This window comes from Nannobrachium achirus (genome assembly GCF_963921795.1).
Source record: "Nannobrachium achirus genome assembly, chromosome: 18".
Lineage (NCBI taxonomy): Eukaryota > Metazoa > Chordata > Actinopteri > Myctophiformes > Myctophidae > Nannobrachium > Nannobrachium achirus.
In genome coordinates, this window is record NC_137825.1 from 44,091,658 (window position 1) to 44,113,229 (window position 21,572).

The 21,572-nt window shown below is 42.7% G+C and overlaps 1 protein-coding gene across 1 annotated transcript; it reads left to right on the forward strand.

Annotated features, from left to right (window-relative positions):
- Window positions 1–574: 574 nt before the first annotated feature.
- tut1 (terminal uridylyl transferase 1, U6 snRNA-specific) lies at window positions 575–21,180 on the forward strand. Its single transcript, XM_080747556.1, has 10 exons — window positions 575–727; window positions 2,506–2,696; window positions 3,206–3,412; window positions 4,188–4,302; window positions 4,907–5,034; window positions 5,778–6,004; window positions 7,544–7,653; window positions 18,415–18,537; window positions 19,166–19,258; window positions 19,975–21,180. Exons 1-10 carry the CDS (start codon window positions 643–645, stop codon window positions 21,156–21,158), a joined length of 2,463 nt encoding a protein of 820 aa, XP_080603682.1. The 5' UTR covers window positions 575–642; the 3' UTR covers window positions 21,159–21,180.
- The last annotated feature ends 392 nt before the right edge of the window (window positions 21,181–21,572 follow it).

Consider the following 21,572-nt stretch of genomic DNA (forward strand, 5'->3'; position numbering starts at 1 on the left):
CTATATTTTGATAGTATCTTTGCAAGAGTGTTCAGTAAGATGGGTCCCTCCAGCCTTTTATGAATCAAAAAATGCATTTCAGTTCTGGTTACCAGTTTCATCAAATCAGGAGAGAGCGTTCATATGGATACAGGATCATTTGGAACTGGAGCTCTGAAATTGATGATAAATGTGTCTCTCCTAGTTTGATTAAATGATATCTAGACTTGAAAATGTGTTTAGTGTTCATTAAAGCTGGGGAGACCCTTGTTACTGAACAAACACTTATAGCTATCAGAATAAAGAGCTTCACATGTTTTATACAAAAAATATGTATAATATCACGTACAGCACAGCACCCCTAAAATCTGGTGGTAATGCACTGTCCGATATTGTTTATAGATAGATAGATTTTTTGTTTCTTTTTCTTATTATTTTTTTTGTAATTGCAATTTGCGAAAATCTAAAGGCGGAACCTGACATGAAGAGAGTCTAACTACCCGGACAGATGTGGAGGCGTACAGGAAAGTAACCAAACGCTTGTCCCACGCGCTCAATGGTCCGACGACGCAGGAGGGAGATTTAAGAAATCTGTTGAACAGAAGTTTGTTGTGGCCACGCGGCGCCATTCCAACTTCGTCGTTGGATTAACTTGTGATAATAATGTCTGATATGGAGTTGCCCGACGACATACAAACAAAACTGAAAGCGTTTCATTGCAGTCTTTGCAATGTGGACATACCCAACAGTAAGTAGCCGCTGTAAATGTCAGCTATTTAGACACATGACAAACGTAGTCTAGACGTACGATGGATGTCTACTGGCTATGTTACCGTTACTCCCAATAAACATGATATGGAAGTCATTTCTAGTATCTTGATATGCGCAGATGACTCCGAGTAATATTATGCTCCTAGTTAGCTAATGCTAGCTCAGAATGCAAAGTTTACTACATCCTGGACGAGACGAGTAAGGCTAAGGCCTAATAACACTGAGACAAGCCATGGCCCACGTAACTACTGTAAATCAACTACGTACGTTTGCTTAAGTACTGTACTGTAAGCTTGTAGATATTGTTTTTACATTTGAAAACTTCAAATTGGACATTCATTTCTGCATAATGAGTACTTTTACTTTTGTACTGGTGAACATTGTGAATTCCAGACGTTTTTGTAACGGAGTATTCCTATACATTGCAGTAATGGTACTTTTACTCAAGTAAAACATTTAAGTACTTTTTCCACCACTGCTGTAAATAAATTCGCATCCCTGAGTTGTGAGCCATCGTTTTAGCTTGTCTCACTATAAATAATGGTTCGGTTGTATGCTCTCTGCTCTGTACTTGCCCCCCTTCGGAACCCTGTATAAATGTCGTGTATACAGGGCTATAACCAAAATGTAATGTGTAAAAAAGCATTGCAGATGGCAGATGCCATAGCACTCCAAATCATAACTGACTGTTGAAACTTCCAACCGGACTTAAAGCAACTCTGACTTCAGAGGGTTGACATTTCTCTGTTAAAAATACTTGTTTTGAGTGGTCTTGTGTAATATATATTTTTTTAAATTTTAACAAAAAAAGGTTTGGAATAATTCAATAAATGTGCAATGTATGTAGAATATATGAAAGTTAAAAAAAAAGAGAAATAAAACGTACTTTTACAAAATATTCTATTTTTTTGGGATAGACCTGTATTTGGGATACTGTCACCCCAAATACAACAAAGATACAGGGTCCCAAAATGTCTAGCTTTACTGTCCAGCTGGCAGGCAAGTTATTCACAATTTATTCAGTCATCTGTCATTCTTTATAATCATATGTGTCACAATTAACTACGTATTATTTTGAATAACAAACTTGCTGTCATGTAAATTATTCACCTTTGCATTGTTTTCATCCATACATAGGTTTATTTTAAAACATTCTCAACCTTTTTAGTGATGATTATGTTCACATGCTAATCAGATAATTATGTACAAGTTTGAATAAGGATTTTGAAGTGCATTGAGTGGAACTTATGGTAGGGGTGGGCGATATGGTGATAATTATGGTTGAGATGATACAATGTCTCCATGATATGCCTTTTCAGAGATATTGTATATATCGTGATACAATTGAGGGAGCCTTGTAAAAAGATCCTGTTTAATCGTTAATACAGAGATTCATTGCAGAATTCAATTTAAACCTGCATTTTGGTCTAAATCAGTAGTTCTCAAACTTTAAAATGTCAAGTCTCCACTTAACTCTGACAGTATACAAATGAAACCAAATGGACCTGTACAGGTCCATTTGGTTTCATTTGTATTCTGTCAGAGTTACATACTTGTAAAGTTCAAGTAACTTGCAAAATAACCATAAAAATCAATGTGAAAAAGAATTGTGATAAAATCGTGTATCGTAATACAGCTTGGGAAAATATCGTGATATTGTATTTTTCCATATCGCCCACCCCTAACTTATGGTCATATCTGTTGCCAAATGACACTTAACAACAACGATTAACAACATCAACTTGTATCTTCAAGAACCAAGCTTGGACGAGCACCTAAAAGGCCGGAAGCACAAGACGCTGAGCAATGTGCGAGCCACGCGGAAGGCCCAGGAGGAGCACAGCGTGTTTGTCAAAGGTTTCAGACAGGGGACCGCTCAGAGTGACCTGGCTGAGTACTTCCAGCAGTTTGGCCCGGTGGCCGATGTTATCATGGACAAGGACAAGGTCAGTAGCACCATAGAATAATATAGAGCTCATTATATGAGTGCCGCAAGGTGTGTTTCAGAATCCTTTCTTATGTTTAAAGTATCTGTCGTTGCAGCCAGTCCCCCATCAGAGCCTTAAGAGAAGCAAACGGCGTGAATGTAGTAGTTTTATTTAAGAAATGTCCAACTTGTTGACCCTTTAGCTTCCCCAGAAAACACTTATAGACTATGCAGCCTTCATCACAAAAGACTTTTTCAGCTTCACATTCAAACATAATTATTATAAAGTCAAATATTACTTACCGATAACCCATAACTTTCACCCTGGCATCCATATTTGGGGGCATGTAGCCATTTTCGAAAATTGCAGATCCACAGGATCACAGCACGACGAGCATGTTGCTGTGCAGATCACCTATAATGAGGGCTATTTGGATCACCCGACATACACGATGCATTTGATTATGCTTAAACAGGCAGCAGCTTTAGACTAAGCCTCTTGTTTATACATTAACTTTGCCTATACAGGGGGTGTATGCCATCGTTCAGTTCAGTGAACTGGATGGCACCCAGGCAGCCTTGGCCCAGCTGGATCACCAGATGCAGGGGCTGGTGCTGCGGGTCAAACCCCGTGAGAAGAAGGAGTTCAAACTCATCCCCAAAAAGAGGTTCGATCCCCAAAACCTCCAAGATGTCCTGGAGCGACTCAAACCACAGCTGTGCCATGCACTATCTGTGAGCACGCCATTATCAAACATATAATTTTCCGAATGTCTGTCTGTCTGTCTGTCTGTCTGTCTGTCTGTCTGTCTGTCACAGCGTTTCTCCTCAGTGGCTGGAGCAATTGATCTGAAATCGCATCACCATTAGCATATGAACACACCTGACATAACTGTGAAGCCTGTTTGTCACTTTCACAAATCATATGCTGTATATTAGCATTTTTATGGTGTATCTATTCTGCATCTAGCATGAGGCATATGTATTCTGCATCTAGCATGAGGCAACATGTTTAACCAGCTGTGTGTGTGTGTGTGTGTGTGTGTGTGTGTGTGTGTGTGTGTGTGTGTGTGTGTGTGTGTGTGTGTGTGTGTGTGTGTGTGTGTGTGTGTGTGCGTGTGCGTGTGTGCGCGCATGCACGCGGGTGGGCGGGCGGGCGGGGGGGGGTGGTTGTCTGGCCCTGTTGTGTAGTTTGTGTATGCGACCTGACGGTTGCTTATTTCCCAATTAGGGAGTCTTACTGGTATTTATGTAGTGAGTTCTTGGATAATTTAGTCTCCCTTCCCCCAACACACACATAAGATGTTTCTAAAAGTACCTTGGTATTTTAACACTCATAAATTAGCAAATTTATCCTGTAATGATTTTAATGCATTCTAATCATTGATTTGCATCCTTGTCCTTCGATGTTTCTTTCTTCGTTATGCAAATTCTACAAGGCCAGAAGCTTGTTTTGCTTATTGTGTTTACTGAGCGAAGGAGTCGTGTCCTCTGTCCTCGTGGTCTCCAGGTGAATGAGCAGATGCAGCTCGTCATGGAGCACTCTCAACTAAGAGAGAATGAGAAGAAATCACGGAACTTGGTGATCGAACTCCTGCAGGAGGTCTTAATTGAATTCTTTCCAGGTATGCCATCCCTTCCCTGAAGCTGTATTATTTCTCCTGATGTATGTGCTGTTATTAAAAAACAAAAACTGAAAGTAACCTTTTTTTAACCCATTTGGGCCTAGAATTATTGAATGCTTTAACCAGTGAAAAATAGCAGCTTGTAGATCTGCTATTTTTGAAAAAGTCGTGAAAATGTGTGCAAATCTTTGAATATGTGTATTTTCAAAGCAAACGTTTTGGTCCGTGGCCAAATAAATGTCATTTTGGAGGTCCTTCACATGAAAAGGTTCGAGAACCACTGACATAGTAGTACTAGTCTCTCAAGAACAGGCTAACTGAGCTCCATTCAAGTGAAAAGGACCTTTTCTTTGACGATGGCTGGCCAGATTGCTCACAAAGAAACATAGGTTTTTCAAAAAATCTTAGAAGGATTCAAAAGACACTTATAGAATCGGGTAAAACATCGAATTTTTTAAAAATAGCAGATATACAAGCTATGTGAGCTTGTATATCTGCTATTTTTCAATAGTTAAAGCATAAAATAATTATACACAATAATGTGTACCCATTCTAAATGGGTTAATCTGTACATGTATATAATCTTTTTTTGAATGGTTTGCAGACAGCCACATTATGCCATTTGGTTCGTCTGTCAACACCTTTGGCATCCATGGCTGTGACTTGGACCTGTTCCTGGATCTGGAAAACACCAAGGCGTTCCAGGCCCGCAGCAAGTCTAACACAGAGCAGGTACTGTGTGCTATGCTGTCGGACATGACTCCGTTGTTCTCTTGTCAAATTTACCACGGGTGCTTCGTGCTCTAGTTGTTTTCTTGGCCCAATAGACACAGCATACTGGAGGTGAGATCTGGTAATACCATCTGCCCCTATTGTTCTTTAGTATAAGGACATCCCTTTATTTCTATAGAGAAGCAAGTCCACTTTCCATGGATGTCTTCCTTTCTTTTCTCTTTTGAGATACGATAGGAAAGCAGATGTGGAGACGGTAGTGCAAAATATCTACTTTGTTTTTAATTGTAATTTCATATTATTTTGCATTCATAGAAGAAGAATCCAATTTGTCAAAGAGCGTCTGCGTTAACTCGATGTTTTGATGGACCGTAAAGCCCCTATCAGAGTCTGTGGTGAAGAGCCTACCACCGCAAACTTTAGGTGTAAAGCTATCCACCTGAAGTGAGAAAATAAGTGGAGGCCATCATAGTCAGTCACGGTGAAGTCCTATTCACCGTGACCCTGACCGTGACTGACCAATCAGTGAACGGGGGGGAAGAGCCTATCTGTCTGAAAGTAAAAACAGAGAGATGTGTCGGGACTCGCAGTGGAAAGCTCTTTACCGCGAGTAATGACGCAACATTGTAGTTTTATGACTCAAAAAGACTACACCGCGGTGGATTGCTCTTCACCGCGGTAGCGACTCTGATAGTAGCTTAAGGCCAGTGATCCATCAACTCCTGTGCCTCTGCTCTCTCCAGGCAGGGGAGGGCATGTCAGATGACTGCCGCTCAGAGGACTCCATCCTGTCAGACATAGACCTGTCCACGGCCTCAACGGCTGACGTGCTGGACCTTGTGGCGGCCATCTTGAGGAAGTGTGTCCCCGGGGTGCACAAAGTCCAGGTGGTCAGCAGCGCCCGCCTCCCCGTGATCAAGTTCCATCACCGCGAGCTCAACCTCCAGGGAGACATCACCATCAACAACAGGTCCAGAGAAAGCATGTGTGACTAGACAATAGACATAACGTTCCATAATGTCTTGAGAATCCCAGAATCACTTTGTTTCATCTAGGTAGGTTTGTGAGATATAATGGAGGATATGAAAATTTCATATCACGATTATTGGGTCCAAAGATATCACGATTTATGATATTATCGCGATAATAAAAATATCCCCAACATCCATTATTATCCTGTGGCCAAAAAATTGCAGATCTACAAGCTCACAACACGTCGCGTAGCGACGCGCTGTGAGCTTGTAGATCGGCTATTTTTTGGCAAAGATATTTGGTAGAGAGTGAAAAAAAGACTATCAAGTGTATATATATTACCAGTAAGACTCCCTAATCGGGAGATAAGCGACCGTTGGTCGCTTATCTCCACAAATATCACAACCTCCACCTCTCACGTCATACGGGTAGCCATAGTTACACCTGGAATGTTGAATCTCCATATATGGAGATAACCTACGCATCACACAAAGTCTGACCTCACCAGCCCATACTTGGGCATGGACGACTTATATCTCCATATACGGAGATGGCCATATATGGAGATACGATGACATCACGCCACATCATCAGCTGTGGACTCTGTACAATACACAAACAAGCCCTATATAAAGGGGCAATTCTCACCAGGGAAGAGAGCATTGCCTGGAATGTTGAATCTCCATATATGGAGATAACCTACGCATCACACAAAGTCTGACCTCACCAGCCCATACTTGGGCATGGACGACTTATATCTCCATATACGGAGATGGCCATATATGGAGATACGATGACATCACAGAGTCCACAGCTGATGATGTGGCATGATGTCATACAATAAACAAACAAGCCCTATATACTGATGCGATACGATGACATCACAGAGTCCACAGCTGATGATGTGGCGTGATGTCATACAATAAACAAACAAGCCCTATATACTGATGCGGAGATATGAGCAGGGCAAAGGTGTGACGTGTGACCGACCGACAGACGGACGGCCGGTGGAGGTTTTCATAGTAAACTGCTCCCTGACGGTCGCAATTAACACGTTTTACCAATAGAGGGTTTAAGTGGTCCTGGATATGCAGCTTGGCAAATAAAAGGTGGATCGATACCAGTGCATGACCGAGGACGATATCACGATAAATTAAATCTTGATTATCGTGAGTGTTTTTTATCACAATAAACGATAATATTGCTTATCGTCCCATTGCTAAGAGGGGGGATAGCATAGGGAAGACATGTTAGAGAAGGATCCTAATCTGTCAGGTTATCCACTGCACCGCCACTGGGAAAAGTGCCTTTTTGCACCAATACCAAAGCAAATGCTTTTATTTGGACTGCTTCTGAAGCAGGCCAATCATTATTTGGTTTTCTTTTTACTATGAGTAACCCAGTTGTATAGGTTGTCGTAGCAATAAGCAAGAAGATTGACTGTCATTGAATACCTGATGAGCAATGTTGGTGGTTTGTGCGGAAGGGGCATGGTTTACTCAATGTGTTCCTTTGTCTCCTGTCCTGTGTCCCCCAGACTGGCAGTAAGGAACACCCGATTCCTGCAGCTGTGTTCAGGGATGGAGCCCAGGCTTGGACCACTAGTCTATACTATCCGCCTCTGGGCCAAGCAGAGACAGCTAGCTGGTAGGACCCATTTACCACCTCATGGCTGACACAAAAGAAAATAAGTGTCAACACTCGCATAATAATTGATTATACTGATGACTGCTGTCCTGTTCCTTTACGGGGTCCATATTGACACATACAAGTCTGTAACTCTGACAGCATACAAATGGAACCAAATGGACCCTTATGGGTCCATTTGGTTCCATTTGTATGCTCTCAGAGTTAAGGGGAAACCTTGACATTTTAAAGTTTGAGAAACACTGCTTTATTCCATTTGTAAGACAACAGGGGGCAGCAGAAAGTCACATATCACATTTTGACTTGGTCATCAGTCAGTGTTGTTTATTGTTTTCACTTAAATGCTAATACACGCTGTGGTAAAATAAATCCTTCCACTGTGAAGGGTTGTGGTGTTTCAGTACTCCCATGGGGAGCATTATAGACTAGGATTATTAAAGATCGACTTGTCAGCATTCACACGAGCATTAGAAAATCACTGTACTGGGAGACGAGCTTTGAATTATGCTTAATTAACAAAACCATGCTGTAGTTCCCTCCGGTTGATAGATACGCACACAAGGTGATCTTTTTATAGACAGACATTTAATGCCAAATAAAATGCCGTAAGAACTGTAACAAACAAACACAAAATACAAATATGCATTAATACAAATATTCTCACAGAGAACAGTGATCAAACAAAATATACAAACAAATACAGTTCACTTTCAAACAAACAATGCATACCTCATTGGCCGCATCAACTCTGGGGAAATAAACTTAAATCTTCTGTAACGTACTCTTCTTTTTAACTCGTGTTTTGTCTTTACTTTATGATATTATTCTTAATCAATAGCAACTCTTTTGTCTCTCAACAGCATACAGACAGCAATGCTGTGCTTGCTTCTCCTCTCAGTGTTCTGTTCAGAATGAACTGGTTCCCCTCAGCTCTGCTAATTACAGTGATGCCAACCACCCTTGCTCATTAACAGATCAAAGATCAAAAGGCCAGTGTGACCTGGGCCAATCAAGAACACAGAAATCACCTCAGTATCATGTGAAACAAAGAAAGAAACCTAGATACATGAAATTGTCCAAAACAAAAACATTATGAACTTAACTTATTGACCTTTTTAACTTATTTATATAAACAATGAACTTTAATTATGATGTCCGTTTCTGATGGCAGCTACACTCCCACCGAAATCACTTGGGATTTCTTAAATGAACTTTAACATTTTTATTATCACTTCTTAAATCACGTCATTCATGTATTCAAATGAGCGCTAGTGTATGGAATGCAAGAGGTAGAGGTCGCTTTAGTCGGCTTCCAGCAGGGTAACCGTCTTGTGGATAGGCCTCTCTAAGTAGACTGGCTTGGTGAGTCTCTTTCCTTTGTCATCTAGTGCTGCATTTCCAATGAGCAATTGTAGCTTCCTCACATATCCATCTTCACCAGGGTACACATCCGTGACCTTGGCTATTTTCCACTCATTTCGTGGTGCAGTGTCATCTTTTACAATCACTACATCGTTGATCTTTGCATTTCTGCGGGTCTTGTGCCATTTTTGTCTCTGTTGCAGGTTCAACAGGTACTCTTTCTTCCATCTACACCAAAACTCGTTGGCTAGATATTGCACTCTTCGCCATCTTTTACGTAGATAAAGGTCTTCATTCACAAAGTCTCCAGGTGGTGGCAAGACTATTGAAGACTTCATCGTCAGGATGTGGTTAGGCGTAAGAGGCTGTGGCCCAGCCGGGTCACTGAGTGTGCCGTTAAAGGCCTGCTGTTTATGATTGCCATGACTTCGTACAGGTAGGTGCGCAAGGATGAACAATCAAGTCTTTGGGATGACTTATCCAGGATGGATGTCAACACACTCCTTATTGTTCTGATTTGCCTTTCCCAGGCTCCACCCATATGGATTGCAGATGGAGGGTTCATGACAAACTCACAGCCTAGTTGCTTTAGGGATTCTTGGTCCATGTCCTTCACAGCTTCCAGAAACTCACGCCTTGCGCCAACAAAGTTGGTACCCTGATCAGATCTGAGTTGACGGACGTTTCCTCGTAGGGCAATGAAGGAACGGAGAGCATTAATAAATGCATCGGTAGTCATGTCATCGAGGAGTTCAATGTGCACAGCACGAGAGCAAAGACAGGTGAATAGTAGCCCATAGCGCTTCAGCTCCTTCCTTCCTTCCTTGACATGGAACGGGCCGAAACAGTCCATACCACAATAGGTAAAGGGAGGAGTTGTTTCCATGCGTTCACGGGGTAGATCTGCCATTCTTTGTTCTTCTGTACAGCGTCTGAACTTCCTACACTTGACACACTTGTAGATGTAGGACGACACAGCTTGACTACATCCAAGGATCCAGATGCCGTTGGATCTCAACTCATTCAAGGTTATGCCTCGCCCCTGGTGTTCCACCCTTTGATGGTAGTGGTCGATCAGTAACCTTGATATGTGACTGGTCTTCGGCAAGATTGCTGGATGCTTGACGTGCGGATGCAGAGCAGCATGTTCGAGTCGACCTCCAACCCTGAGGATACCTTGTTCATCCAAGAAGGGATTCAGACGGTGTAGTCTGCAGGTCTTATCCTTGCTTATCTCCTTCTTGTGTTGAAGACTTCGAATTTCCTCCGAGAAGGTAGCTCTTTGGACAATGCCTATGATGGTAAGTTCAGCTTCTTTTCTCTCTTCGAGACTTGTAGCTTCATTGGTTCTTGACGTCAAACCTTTAAGCTCCTTGCCACGACGCTTGAGTCTGGCAATGGCTTTGACTAAAGTTGTCCAGCTGGAGAACTTCAGGAAACGATCGAGCAGTTTAACTTCTGTTGCCAGGGTCCTGTGTACAACTGTCTTACGAACCTCTGGGTCTTCAACTGCCAAGTCTCCCACCATAACATCTCTGCTGGGAAGCTCCTCACACCAGAGAAAATCTGGACCCGTAAACCAGTTGGAAGCAATAAGGTCCTTCGCTTTGAGGCCTCTTGACACGTGGTCAGCGGGATTTTCTTCAGATCGTACATGCCTCCATTGACTTGGATTTGTGCTTTCCTTGATTCGTGTAATGCGGTTTGCCACGAATACATGAAATCGCCTGGCGTCATTGTTGACATAACCCAGGACGACCTTTGAGTCGGTCCAGAAGTACTCCTGGACATCTTCCATATCCAACTCCTTTCTGAGCAGGTCACTTGTTCGAACAGCAACCACCGCTGCTGCTAGCTCAAGTCGTGGCACTGTGGTGACTTTCGTGGGTGTCACTCGGGACTTGCCCATGACTAGAGAACAATGGATCTGTCCTGATGCACTGATCGCTCTCAGGTAAGTACATTCTCCATACCCTGTGACACTTGCGTCGGAGAAGTAATGGAGTTCATACTTCTTAACTTCCTTGAAACTTGCTGGCATGTAACATCGCTGAATCTTGACATCAGCTAAGTTCTGCAGATCCAAAAGCCAGGACTCCCATTTTGGACGAAGCTCTTCAGAGAGTGGTTCATCCCATCCAATCTTGTCTCTGCACATTTGCTGTAATATTTGCTTCCCAACTAGAATGAAGGGTGCTACGAAGCCAAGTGGGTCGAAGATGGATGCTACTGTCGACAGGACTCCTCTTCTAGAGAGTGGGCGTTCATTCACCACGACTCTGAATTGGAACTGGTCTGAAACGACACACCATCTCACACCTAGGGCTCTTTCAAGCTGCGGCTCACCCAAGGCTAGATCAAGATGTCTTACTGTTTCAGCACATTCTTCTTTAGGGATGGATGCAAGAACCTCCTGACTGTTGGAAATGAACTTGTGGATTCTCAGCTTGCCAGCGCTGCAGATCTGCCTTGCTTCACTGACCAACTGGATTGCTTCATCTACAGTTGCCACACTTGTCAGGCCGTCATCCACGTAAAAGTTCCTTTCGATGAAACAGATGGATGCTTCACTGAAGTGACCTTGTCCTTGTGCAGCAATGTGCTTGAGGCCGTAGTTTGCACAGCCTGGCGATGAGGCTGCTCCGAAGAGGTGCACTCTCATCCTATAGACTGAGGGCTCTGATTGAATGTCTCCTTCATCCCACCAGAGAAATCTCAGATAGTCTTGGTCTTCTGCTCTTACGTGAAATTGATGGAACATGCGTTCAATATCGCACATTATTGCTACTGGACCCTTGCGGAACCGGCAGAGAACACCTACTAGGGTATTCGTAAGTTCTGGTCCGGTAAGCAGATAATCATTCAATGACACTCCTTGGAACTTAGCAGAGCAGTCGAACACAACCCTTATCTTGCCGGGTTTCTGAGGGTGATAGACCCCGTGGTGAGGGATGTACCAGACAGGACTTTTGTTCATTTCTTCTGCTGGAACTTTCTCAGCATCTCCGCGAGCGATCGTTTCACTCATGAAGGCCATGTAATCCTTATGATACTGCTTGTCTTTCTCGAATCTCCTTCTCAGACACTTGAGACGGTGATTTGCACATACTCTGTTGTCTGGTAGATTCGGTCTGTCTTCCTTAAATGGCAACGGCATTTCACAATGACCGTCATCCTTGATCTTGATGCCATCCTCCATCGTTGTGATGAAGCGTAGGTCCTCTTGAGAGAAATGTGCATCCTCTACCGTTCTCTCGTTGAAGTCTGATTCAAGCACCCTTATCACATCTGGTGGCGTGAATACTTCCTTGACTTGAGTTCGGCAGATGTAATGGACTTCACTTGTTAGATTAGAAGGCGAGTGATTGCTTGGCGTCACTTCCTTGACAACAATCCTGTGGCTGCTTCCAATCTCATCGCCATAGTCAACATAGGGATTGACACAACCGACTATGCTCCAGCCGAGGTCTGTTCTTTGTGCAAATGGCTCATGGTCTTTGCCCGACACCACTTCTCTAGGTAACATGGCCTGAGAACAATCATAGCCAATAAGCAGACCAATGTCACAGTCGATTAAAGGTGCGATCTCTTCAGCAAGGTACTCTAGGTGAGGCCATGCTCTTGCTGTCTTGGGTGTAGGAATGTGACTTAAATTGGCAGGAATGAACTCTCTTGTATAGGTGACCGGGAGGGGGATCTTCTTAGAGGAATAGAACCCTCGGACCTGCAGTCCCAATAACTTCTGACTTGAAATGATAGTACCTCTGGATGCCAATGTGCCCAGTTTTAGCTGCACCGGTACCTTCTGTGTGTCCAGAGTGTCAGCTTTCTCTTGCAAAATGAAAGTGGAATCACTTTGACTGTCCAGAAGTGCATATACAAGAACTTCATTCTCTGGTTTACTTGTAGTGGATAACCATACAGGAACAACTGTGGATGTGAAACTGTTGCTCTTGTCCTGAACTACTCGAAAAGATGTTGCATCATTTGCTGTTTCTTCGGTCTGTTTAGACTCTGACTTGTCCTTTGACCTTTCCTTGTTGTCCTTTGAGTGCTTCTCACTCTCCTTTCGTTTGTCATCTTTTTGTTCTTTCTTTCCGTCGTCCTTGGAACGGTCCTCATGTAAACAGGTAGGATGCTTCCTTTTACATGTGTCACAGACACTCTTGTTTTCACAGTTCTTTGAATGATGACCTGATTTCAAGCATCCAAAACATAATCTGTTGGTCTGCACAAACTTGACTCGTTCTGCAACTGATTTAGCCATGAACCTTCGACATGTGTGAATGCCATGGTTTGGCTTTTCACAAAAGACACACTTAGCATCTGTTTTCTCTTCAGATGTGCTTGCCAGCACCTTAGCACCAACACTTCGAGTCTTTGGTGCTGTCTTCACCTTCTCTCCATCACTCGATTTCAAAGCATAAAGAGAGGTCACTGGATTACAGGCTATCTTGGCTTCTTTTGCGACAAACTTAACAAATTGTGTGAACTTAGGGAATTCCTGGGACTGTTCCAGAGTTTCAATGACTTTTCTGTTCCATCTGGCTGTTAACCAATCAGGAAGCTTGGTTAGTATTCTTTGGTTTTCAGAACAGTCGTTCAGGACTTCTAGGCCTTTAATCTGTGACATCGCCGATAGACAGCCTTGCAGGAAGTCTGCGAACTCTCTCAGTTCAACACTGTCTTTGGGTCCTATCTTCGGCCATGAGGTAAGTTTATCCCTGAAGGCTTTAGCTATCACGAATGAGCTTCCATATCTTTCTTCAAGTATGTCCCACGCTGAATGATAAGCTGCTTCTGTTCCTAACAGGAAATAACCCTCTATGGCTTTCTTTGCAGGTCCGCCGACATACTTGCGAAGGTAGTAGACTTTCTCGTTTACTGGAATATTCTTTCTTCCAATTAATGTTTCGAATGACATTTTCCAGTCCTTGTACCTTAGTGGGTCTCCACTGAAAACTGAAGGCTCTGGTACAGGAAGTCGGCTTGCATTGATGGACTCTGCAATTGCTCTAGCGATTGCCGTAGCGCTATCATCTTGCTGAGCATTAGTAGCAGGCTGGCCGCTTGTGGTAGTTTGGTTTATCAGAGTCGCTTGTGCATGCGAGACATGTTGTGGTGAAGTCACGCCTTGCACTGGGAGACTTCTTGGCTTAACTGCGGGTGTCAGTTGCTTAGATTTGTTGTCTTGGAACAAGTCTAATATGTCGTCATCTGAGCCCACATCTTGTTCATACACGTGTAGTCGTGCCTTTGCAGCATTCATTTTCTTAACTGTCTCTAAGCGCTCTAACTGCCTGCGCTTTTCTTCTAAAGCACTTTGCCTTGCAGCATTTTCCACTTCTTGTTGTGCAAGCTCAGCTTCTATGATTGCAAGCCTTTGTTTGTTCTCAGCTTCAATGGTTGCAAGCCTTTGTCTGTTTTCAGCTTCAAGTATTTCAAGCTGTTGCTTCTCGTGTTCCATTTCGTCCATGACTTCCAAAGTGGCTTTAGTTGCAGCTAGTTCTGCTGCAGCATCTTGTTTCTTTGCAGCGGACAGGGCTGAGTGTTTTGATCTCATGGTTGTCTTACTTGCAGACACTGAACTTTGGCTTGCACTGAATGTAAACTTTGAGCTTGTCTCACTCCATGCCTCTGAATCTTTGTCTTTGCGATTATAAGCACGCTTAAGGATCTTCTGCGACACCTCTACACAAGTGTCGACTCGGCGGCGGATCTCATTATCAGGAGTAATGTGTCGGCGCAAGTCTTCATAAGCATGCGTTACGTCCTTCTGAGCACAGTTGATATTGGTCATAATGCTCTGTAATATCTCACCGGATAAAGGTCCACTGAAAGCCTTCTTAGTCTCCTTGGCAAGACATTTCCATTTCTCATAGGAAGTTGTGAAGTGATGCTTAAAACTCCTTATTTTGTTGTCTTCGATTTCTTGACCCTTTTGAGTAAGCGTTCGGGTTCTCTGGCTTTTTCGCAATTGCTCTGGAACAACTTCGGTCCCTCCTGCTTCATCGTGGGTCTCTTCTTCAACCTCAATTACCTCAGTGTCCTTGTGTGGGTTAGTGTCTAAAGGTGCATTATCAGTGTTTTGAGACTGGTGAAATAATGCTTCAACATTAATGGTACTATCTAAATGTGTTCCATTGTCTTCGTGTTCAGACATCTTTGTTTGCTTAAGATTTACTGTAAGCGTTCTTAATTAGTAGCTTTTAAAATAAAAAATAACAAAAAACAACAGTTGAATTAACTGGCTTGGCTTGAGTAGTACTTATGGGTTTTAAATTGCAATAACACTTATTGCAATGAACTTGGATTTTAGTTTCACCAAAAACGTTTTTAGAATAACTCAAAAGTACCCAAACCGTTTTACAAACAAATGAACTTGTTTTCACTTGCAATGAATTGGCATAAAGTTAGAATGACTTAATGTATTATAAACTCTTTTACCATACACATGAACTTAAAGTGAATTAACCCAATGAATTGGATTACCCTTTTAACCTTTAGTAACTTATATCACACTTAGTTGTAATATATTAGTCACTTGACTTCTTAGAAATGAATCACTTAAATGAAATGAATTACTGGGAAAATACAACAGAATATTTTTACCCCTTTAGCACTTTAAACTTGCTTAATTGAAAAATGACTGCGTGGAATCATCAAAACTTTGATCAAATAAAACATGTGCATAACACCATGACATTTCCCTTTTAGCACTTAAAGAGTCCCTTTAAAGCAGTTAACGAGGTTACTCCACTTATCAACATTTAACTTGTTTTAAATGTATTACTTCTTGGTTTAACCACGCAAAAGCTCCCGCACTCCATTTGCTGGGATGCCAGTGTAAGCACAGTCTTATCTGTACAATGCTGGAGTTACTGTAGGTGGAAACTTGCTTGAAGCTCGGTCGACGTCAGGCTGGTAGGCCTCTTCTCCTAGGCCAGACAGGCCCCTTTCCTAAGCCAGACAGGCCCCTGATCCTAGGCACAGACAGGCCCCTTCACCTCGTGTCGAGCAGGCTGAGTTCTTACTGTAGTTCCCTCCGGTTGATAGATACGCACACAAGGTGATCTTTTTATAGACAGACATTTAATGCCAAATAAAATGCCGTAAGAACTGTAACAAACAAACACAAAATACAAATATGCATTAATACAAATATTCTCACAGAGAACAGTGATCAAACAAAATATACAAACAAATACAGTTCACTTTCAAACAAACAATGCATACCTCATTGGCCGCATCAACTCTGGGGAAATAAACTTAAATCTTCTGTAACGTACTCTTCTTTTTAACTCGTGTTTTGTCTTTACTTTATGATATTATTCTTAATCAATAGCAACTCTTTTGTCTCTCAACAGCATACAGACAGCAATGCTGTGCTTGCTTCTCCTCTCAGTGTTCTGTTCAGAATGAACTGGTTCCCCTCAGCTCTGCTAATTACAGTGATGCCAACCACCCTTGCTCATTAACAGATCAAAGATCAAAAGGCCAGTGTGACCTGGGCCAATCAAGAACACAGAAATCACCTCAGTATCATGTGAAACAAAGAAAGAAACCTAGATACATGAAATTGTCCAAAACAAAAACATTATGAACTTAACTTATTGACCTTTTTAACTTATTTATATAAACAATGAACTTTAATTATGATGTCCGTTTCTGATGGCAGCTACACATGCACTTATGAATAATTTATTATGTATGTACATAAAACCAGCAGGGCATTTCAACAGTTTTGATTAGTATAACCAATGTTGGCTCGTAGCTAGAAAGTTCTTAATATGCTCATATCCATTTGCAGAAAGCAAAAATGGCTGACTAGTTAAAACAAAATGCAACAGACATTAACTATGGTCTTTCAAGTAATACTGCCCAGTGTAGGACAGTGTGACGAGTCAAAAAAATATATTTAAACCCTGGTTTAATCCAGCTTTAAGAACCTTCTCCCATTTCATATTAACACATTGGATAGTGAAAGCTTAGTTTCTCCCAGTGCTGAAGTACTTCTTTGAAAATATTAATGTTGCATTTGACTCCGGGCACTTTCAGTGTCTCACAAGACGTCCTTCTAGTGTTGTAAATCAGAGAATTGAACTGTATTCTACTATTCATCTCAATGTATGTCATTTTAGTGGAAGAAATTATTATATATCGTCACTGTCAGGCAGAAACCTTGTATCTCCAAGTTTCAAATTTGTACATTGTTTTGCGAAGCAAAGCCCTGCTACATCATACAAGGCTGTCGCACAAATCTACAAGCACAATTGTGTGCTTGTAGATCGGCTGTTTTCACTAGTTTAAATCATTTTTTTTTTGTTTCCACCCGACAACGACGATATATATTATATTTTTGAGGGTTGGCTGTGGCTTCTGAGATGGGTGATGTATTCATTAAACAGGATGAGAGTGGCACCGTGACTTTAAAGAGCATGAGTGAGATATTAGCCCTGCGTCAGGCTCTTCTTAACAAGCCATTCTGATCCAGAAGGGAGCTGGTGTAAGTAGCGGCTGAGAGGATGTTGTCACAAAGTTGGCAAGCTCACATGAAGGCTCATTAGCTTCAGTGGTGGTTAATGCCTGAGTTATACTACGTTGGCCTGTGGGTGTTGCACACCGGAAATGGTCAATATTCACACCATGTCGCTTGTAGATTAGCTATTTTTGGTATGCAACACCAGTGTGCAACTAAGTAAAAATCTGACATGGCATATGGTAGATAACTTATTCTTTGTAAACAACACCACCTTGTTTCTTATTCCATATTCATATGAGACACAATAATTAATCACAAAGAAATAAGACAGGAGAGTGAATCAATATTTAGATTTAGATTTTTACTGTGCTGAGAGGAATCAGACAAAGGTAAAACAGTACAGAAATTATGGTTCAAAGGTTCGTGCTCTCTGTGACAAATAATGTTTTGACAAATAAGTATGGTCATTTGGTCAGTCAATGGATGACGTTTAAACAGTTCATAGGATGTTACCATGAATGACAAGACAAAGTTCAAATAGGTTACTGGGGGAAGTGATGACACCAGATGTCCCAGGCTGAGCCTTATAAACCAAAACAATTCTCATTGTTTTAGGTACAGGCTCCATGGCAGTAGATAAGGCCTGTTCCACCAGACGGAGACCTGTCCTTGTGAATGCTGTACATGACATTATAGCATGGCACAGTCATGAGCTGGGCCTTAGGGTCAGATGGTCAGTTAGTCATCAATATGAATTGATAAGATGATATAAACCATAACAAAATACCTGGCTCGAAACCAGAAAAAGAACTTGGTACGCCGAACAGCGGAGGGGACGCTTGATGCTTTTTCAAGTGGTCTGTCGCCATTGTCCGGTTGTTAATGAGCTCCATGGCAACTTGTTCCGACCAATCCAGGTAACCCCAGTGGTGCCGGTCCCCTGCTGAACAACTACGCTCTGACCCTGCTCGTCATCTTCTTCCTGCAAAACTGTGACCCTCCGGTCCTCCTCACCGTGGACCAGCTCAAGGACTTGGCGTGTAAGTCGCCTTTTCTTTTTTCACACCCCATCCTATTCAGTGCAATGCTACGCTACAATACACTACCGCAGTGTTTCTCAACCACTGTGCCTGGGGACCTTTGGTGTGCCCTGAGGGCCAAGTGTGCCCCTTGAAACTGCTTGAAAGCCAGTATTGTATTTATCATTTTAAAAATGATTTAAACTAGTGAAAACAGCCGATCTACAAGCACACACCGCCTCGCGGTGCGAGGCGTTGTGTGCTTGTAGATCTGCTGTTTTCGCTACTGTTATGCGACAGCCTTGTATGATGAAGCAGGGCTTTACTTTGCGAAGAAACATACAAATTTGATACTTGGAAATACAAGGTTTCTTCCCGACAGTGACAATATTTACACCCCCGTATTATGTTGGTGTCCCAATGGATTCTTGGGACATGAAAAGTGTGCCCATGCAGAAAAAAGGTTGAGAAACACTGCACTACCGCTTCATCTGTCTATGTGGTCGAGTTTGGCTTTAGACATTGGCATTCGTTGTCGAGCTTGTAGATGGGCTATTTGTGTGTCATGATATTACAATACCCAACATCCTAGACAATATCTAGTCTCAAAATCGCTAAGTTGTTGACGCTTTTTCATTCCTGTCTGAAGGTGAGGAAGAGGAGTGTGTGATCGAGGGTTGGAATTGCACCTTTCCCAGTCAGCCTATTGCCGTGCCTCCAAGCAAGAACAGCCAGGACCTCTGTAAGTTGTTATAACTCTCAAATACCTGGAACACGCCCGAGTTACGTTAGATTTTAACCACTTTAACCGTTATTTTATACTTTAACTTTAGAAAAATAGCAGATATACAAGCTCACAGCGCGGCACCGAGTGCCGCGCTGCGAGCTTGTAGATCTGCTATTTTTGAAAAAGTCGTGAAAACGAGTGCAAGTCTTTGAATATCTTTGACCGATCTTTGACCCGACTTCTAAAATCCTTCCTCTGAACCAGTGGTTCTCAAACTTTTTCATGTCAAGGACCCCCAAAATTACAGGTATTTGGCCATGGACCCCCATTTCAAAATATGTTGTTCCAGGGACCACCCAGAAGTAAATATTTGAGTTACAAATGTTCGCTTTTACGTAGATATATTCAAAGACTTGCAAAACAAATCATGATTTTCTTGTATAGCTTGTATATCTGCTATTTTTCAATAGTTAAAGCAGTCAATAATCCTAGGCCTAAATGGGTTAACTAGTACTAAGTGCACTTTATCAAGGGTAATGTGACATGAATATTTTTTATTTATTTGTACAATACAACAAAACATGGTCACACCAACAAAAGCAGATTATGTAGTTGAGATGGTAAAAAAACCCAGTGGGGTTTATAAAGTTAACCTGACCTCATTTCACATAATTATCACAATAATCAGAAGAATTTTCAAATGTTCTTACATTTGTTCTCTCTATATCCAGGTTCCCTGCTTCCTGCCTTCTTCACCTTCTACGCCCACTTTAACTTTCCTGACAGTGTCATGTCCCTCAGGGAGGGCCACGTGCTGCCTATCACCTCTTACCCCGGTCAGACTGAGAAGAAAGAGGCAGGAGAGGAGGCCATGCAGGAGGAGCAACCCACCAAATCCCAGCACCCTCCCCCCAAATTCGGGCCTCTCAACCTGCTGGACCCCTTTGAGCTTTCCCACAACGTGGCCGGCAACCTGAACGAGCGCGCTCGGCTCAACTTCCAGAAGGAGTGCCAGGAGGCAGAGAAGTACTGCCGAAGTCTCCAGTATCAGCAACGGTCCACCAAGGGCAAGCCGTGGGGACTGGTGCGCCTGCTCACCCCACACGAAGCAAAACCCCAAGGGGGACCCAGTAGTGACAAGGCCCTGATCATCATTCTACCCTTCAGGCCAGCTCTGCTCCCAGAGGGCTTACGTAACCAGCTCCATCTGGCTGCTGACAGTTTGCACCTCATGTGGTTCCAGAAGGTTTGCTCTGCCGTCGAGGGAATCTTCCTCAATATTCTCAAGTGTAACCCCGTTCTCCTCACGGACCCTGTCTTTGCGGAACAATCAGGAAGTTCCACTGGTGCTACCGAGGGGATGGATATGTCATCATCTGACCTCAACACGTCGGCCCTCAACTCATCCTCTGAGTTCGACGCATCGGCCAACAACGGTGATGACGGCATCGGTTCCTCGGGTGAATGCAGCCTTCAGGTTAAAGTTGGAGTCAAGAGGCGTCTGTCTTCGTTGGGCAGTGACATGTCGGTGTCGCCCCAAGAGAAGAAGTCGAGGGTCGGGAAAGGGCCCAAGCCTGATGCCCCCACCTGGGCCTGGGTCCAGAGGCACACGGTGTGGGCCGGCCGGAGGAAGGTGAGAAGGCTGCTCCTCAAAGGGGCAGACGCTAAGCCAGAGGGCACCAACGTGGAGCTGGAGACCCAAGTCACAGAGCACATCCTGGAAAAAGAGCCAGAGGTCAAGGAGCCCCTGGCGTTCAAAGTTCAGGCCCGGGTGACGGGCCGGTCTGAAAGCACTAGAGCTGTCCTCAAGTTCACACCGGCCAATGACAAGGCTGGACTCTTTCAGGACTTTTTTCATTTCCTGGAAATCTTCCTGCCCAAAATGGTGGAGACACTGTTGGAGCCATGGGTGTAAAAATGAAGGGGGTGAAACGGCACTAATTGTTGCCATTACGGTTTTCGAAATATCTTTATGTTGAAGCAGGATATATGTTTTATATTTTCGTACCAAGATATTTTAGTTTTTTTGTAAATAAGAAAAAAATTAAAGGTTCCAGAAGGATATTCTGTGATTGTTATGAGAAAACACAAGTTAAACGAGTTCTTAGTGTCCTGCCATTAATGAATGCTTTTGTAAATATTGAATCTGCTCTAAGAATGCTATTGAGCTACTTATTGTTTGTGATTCTGGGTTTATCAGTGTTTCTGAATACTATTGTGATAAAGCCTGCTCCATTTTTATGTTACTAGTAATGGTTGAGTGTATTTTTGTTGAGTTTTTGGATATTAAACCGAACCCTCTTATTAATTTGAATGTTTGTGATCAACA

Bases quoted from the DNA above. Each gene is read 5' to 3' on its own strand.
- tut1 (XM_080747556.1), top strand. From the start codon at position 643: ATGTCTGATATGGAGTTGCCCGACGACATACAAACAAAACTGAAAGCG. The intron at 3,413-4,187 runs GTGAGCACGCCA...CGTGGTCTCCAG, and splicing joins AGCTGTGCCATGCACTATCT to GTGAATGAGCAGATGCAGCT. The intron at 18,538-19,165 runs GTAAGTCGCCTT...TCCTGTCTGAAG, and splicing joins CCAGCTCAAGGACTTGGCGT to GTGAGGAAGAGGAGTGTGTG.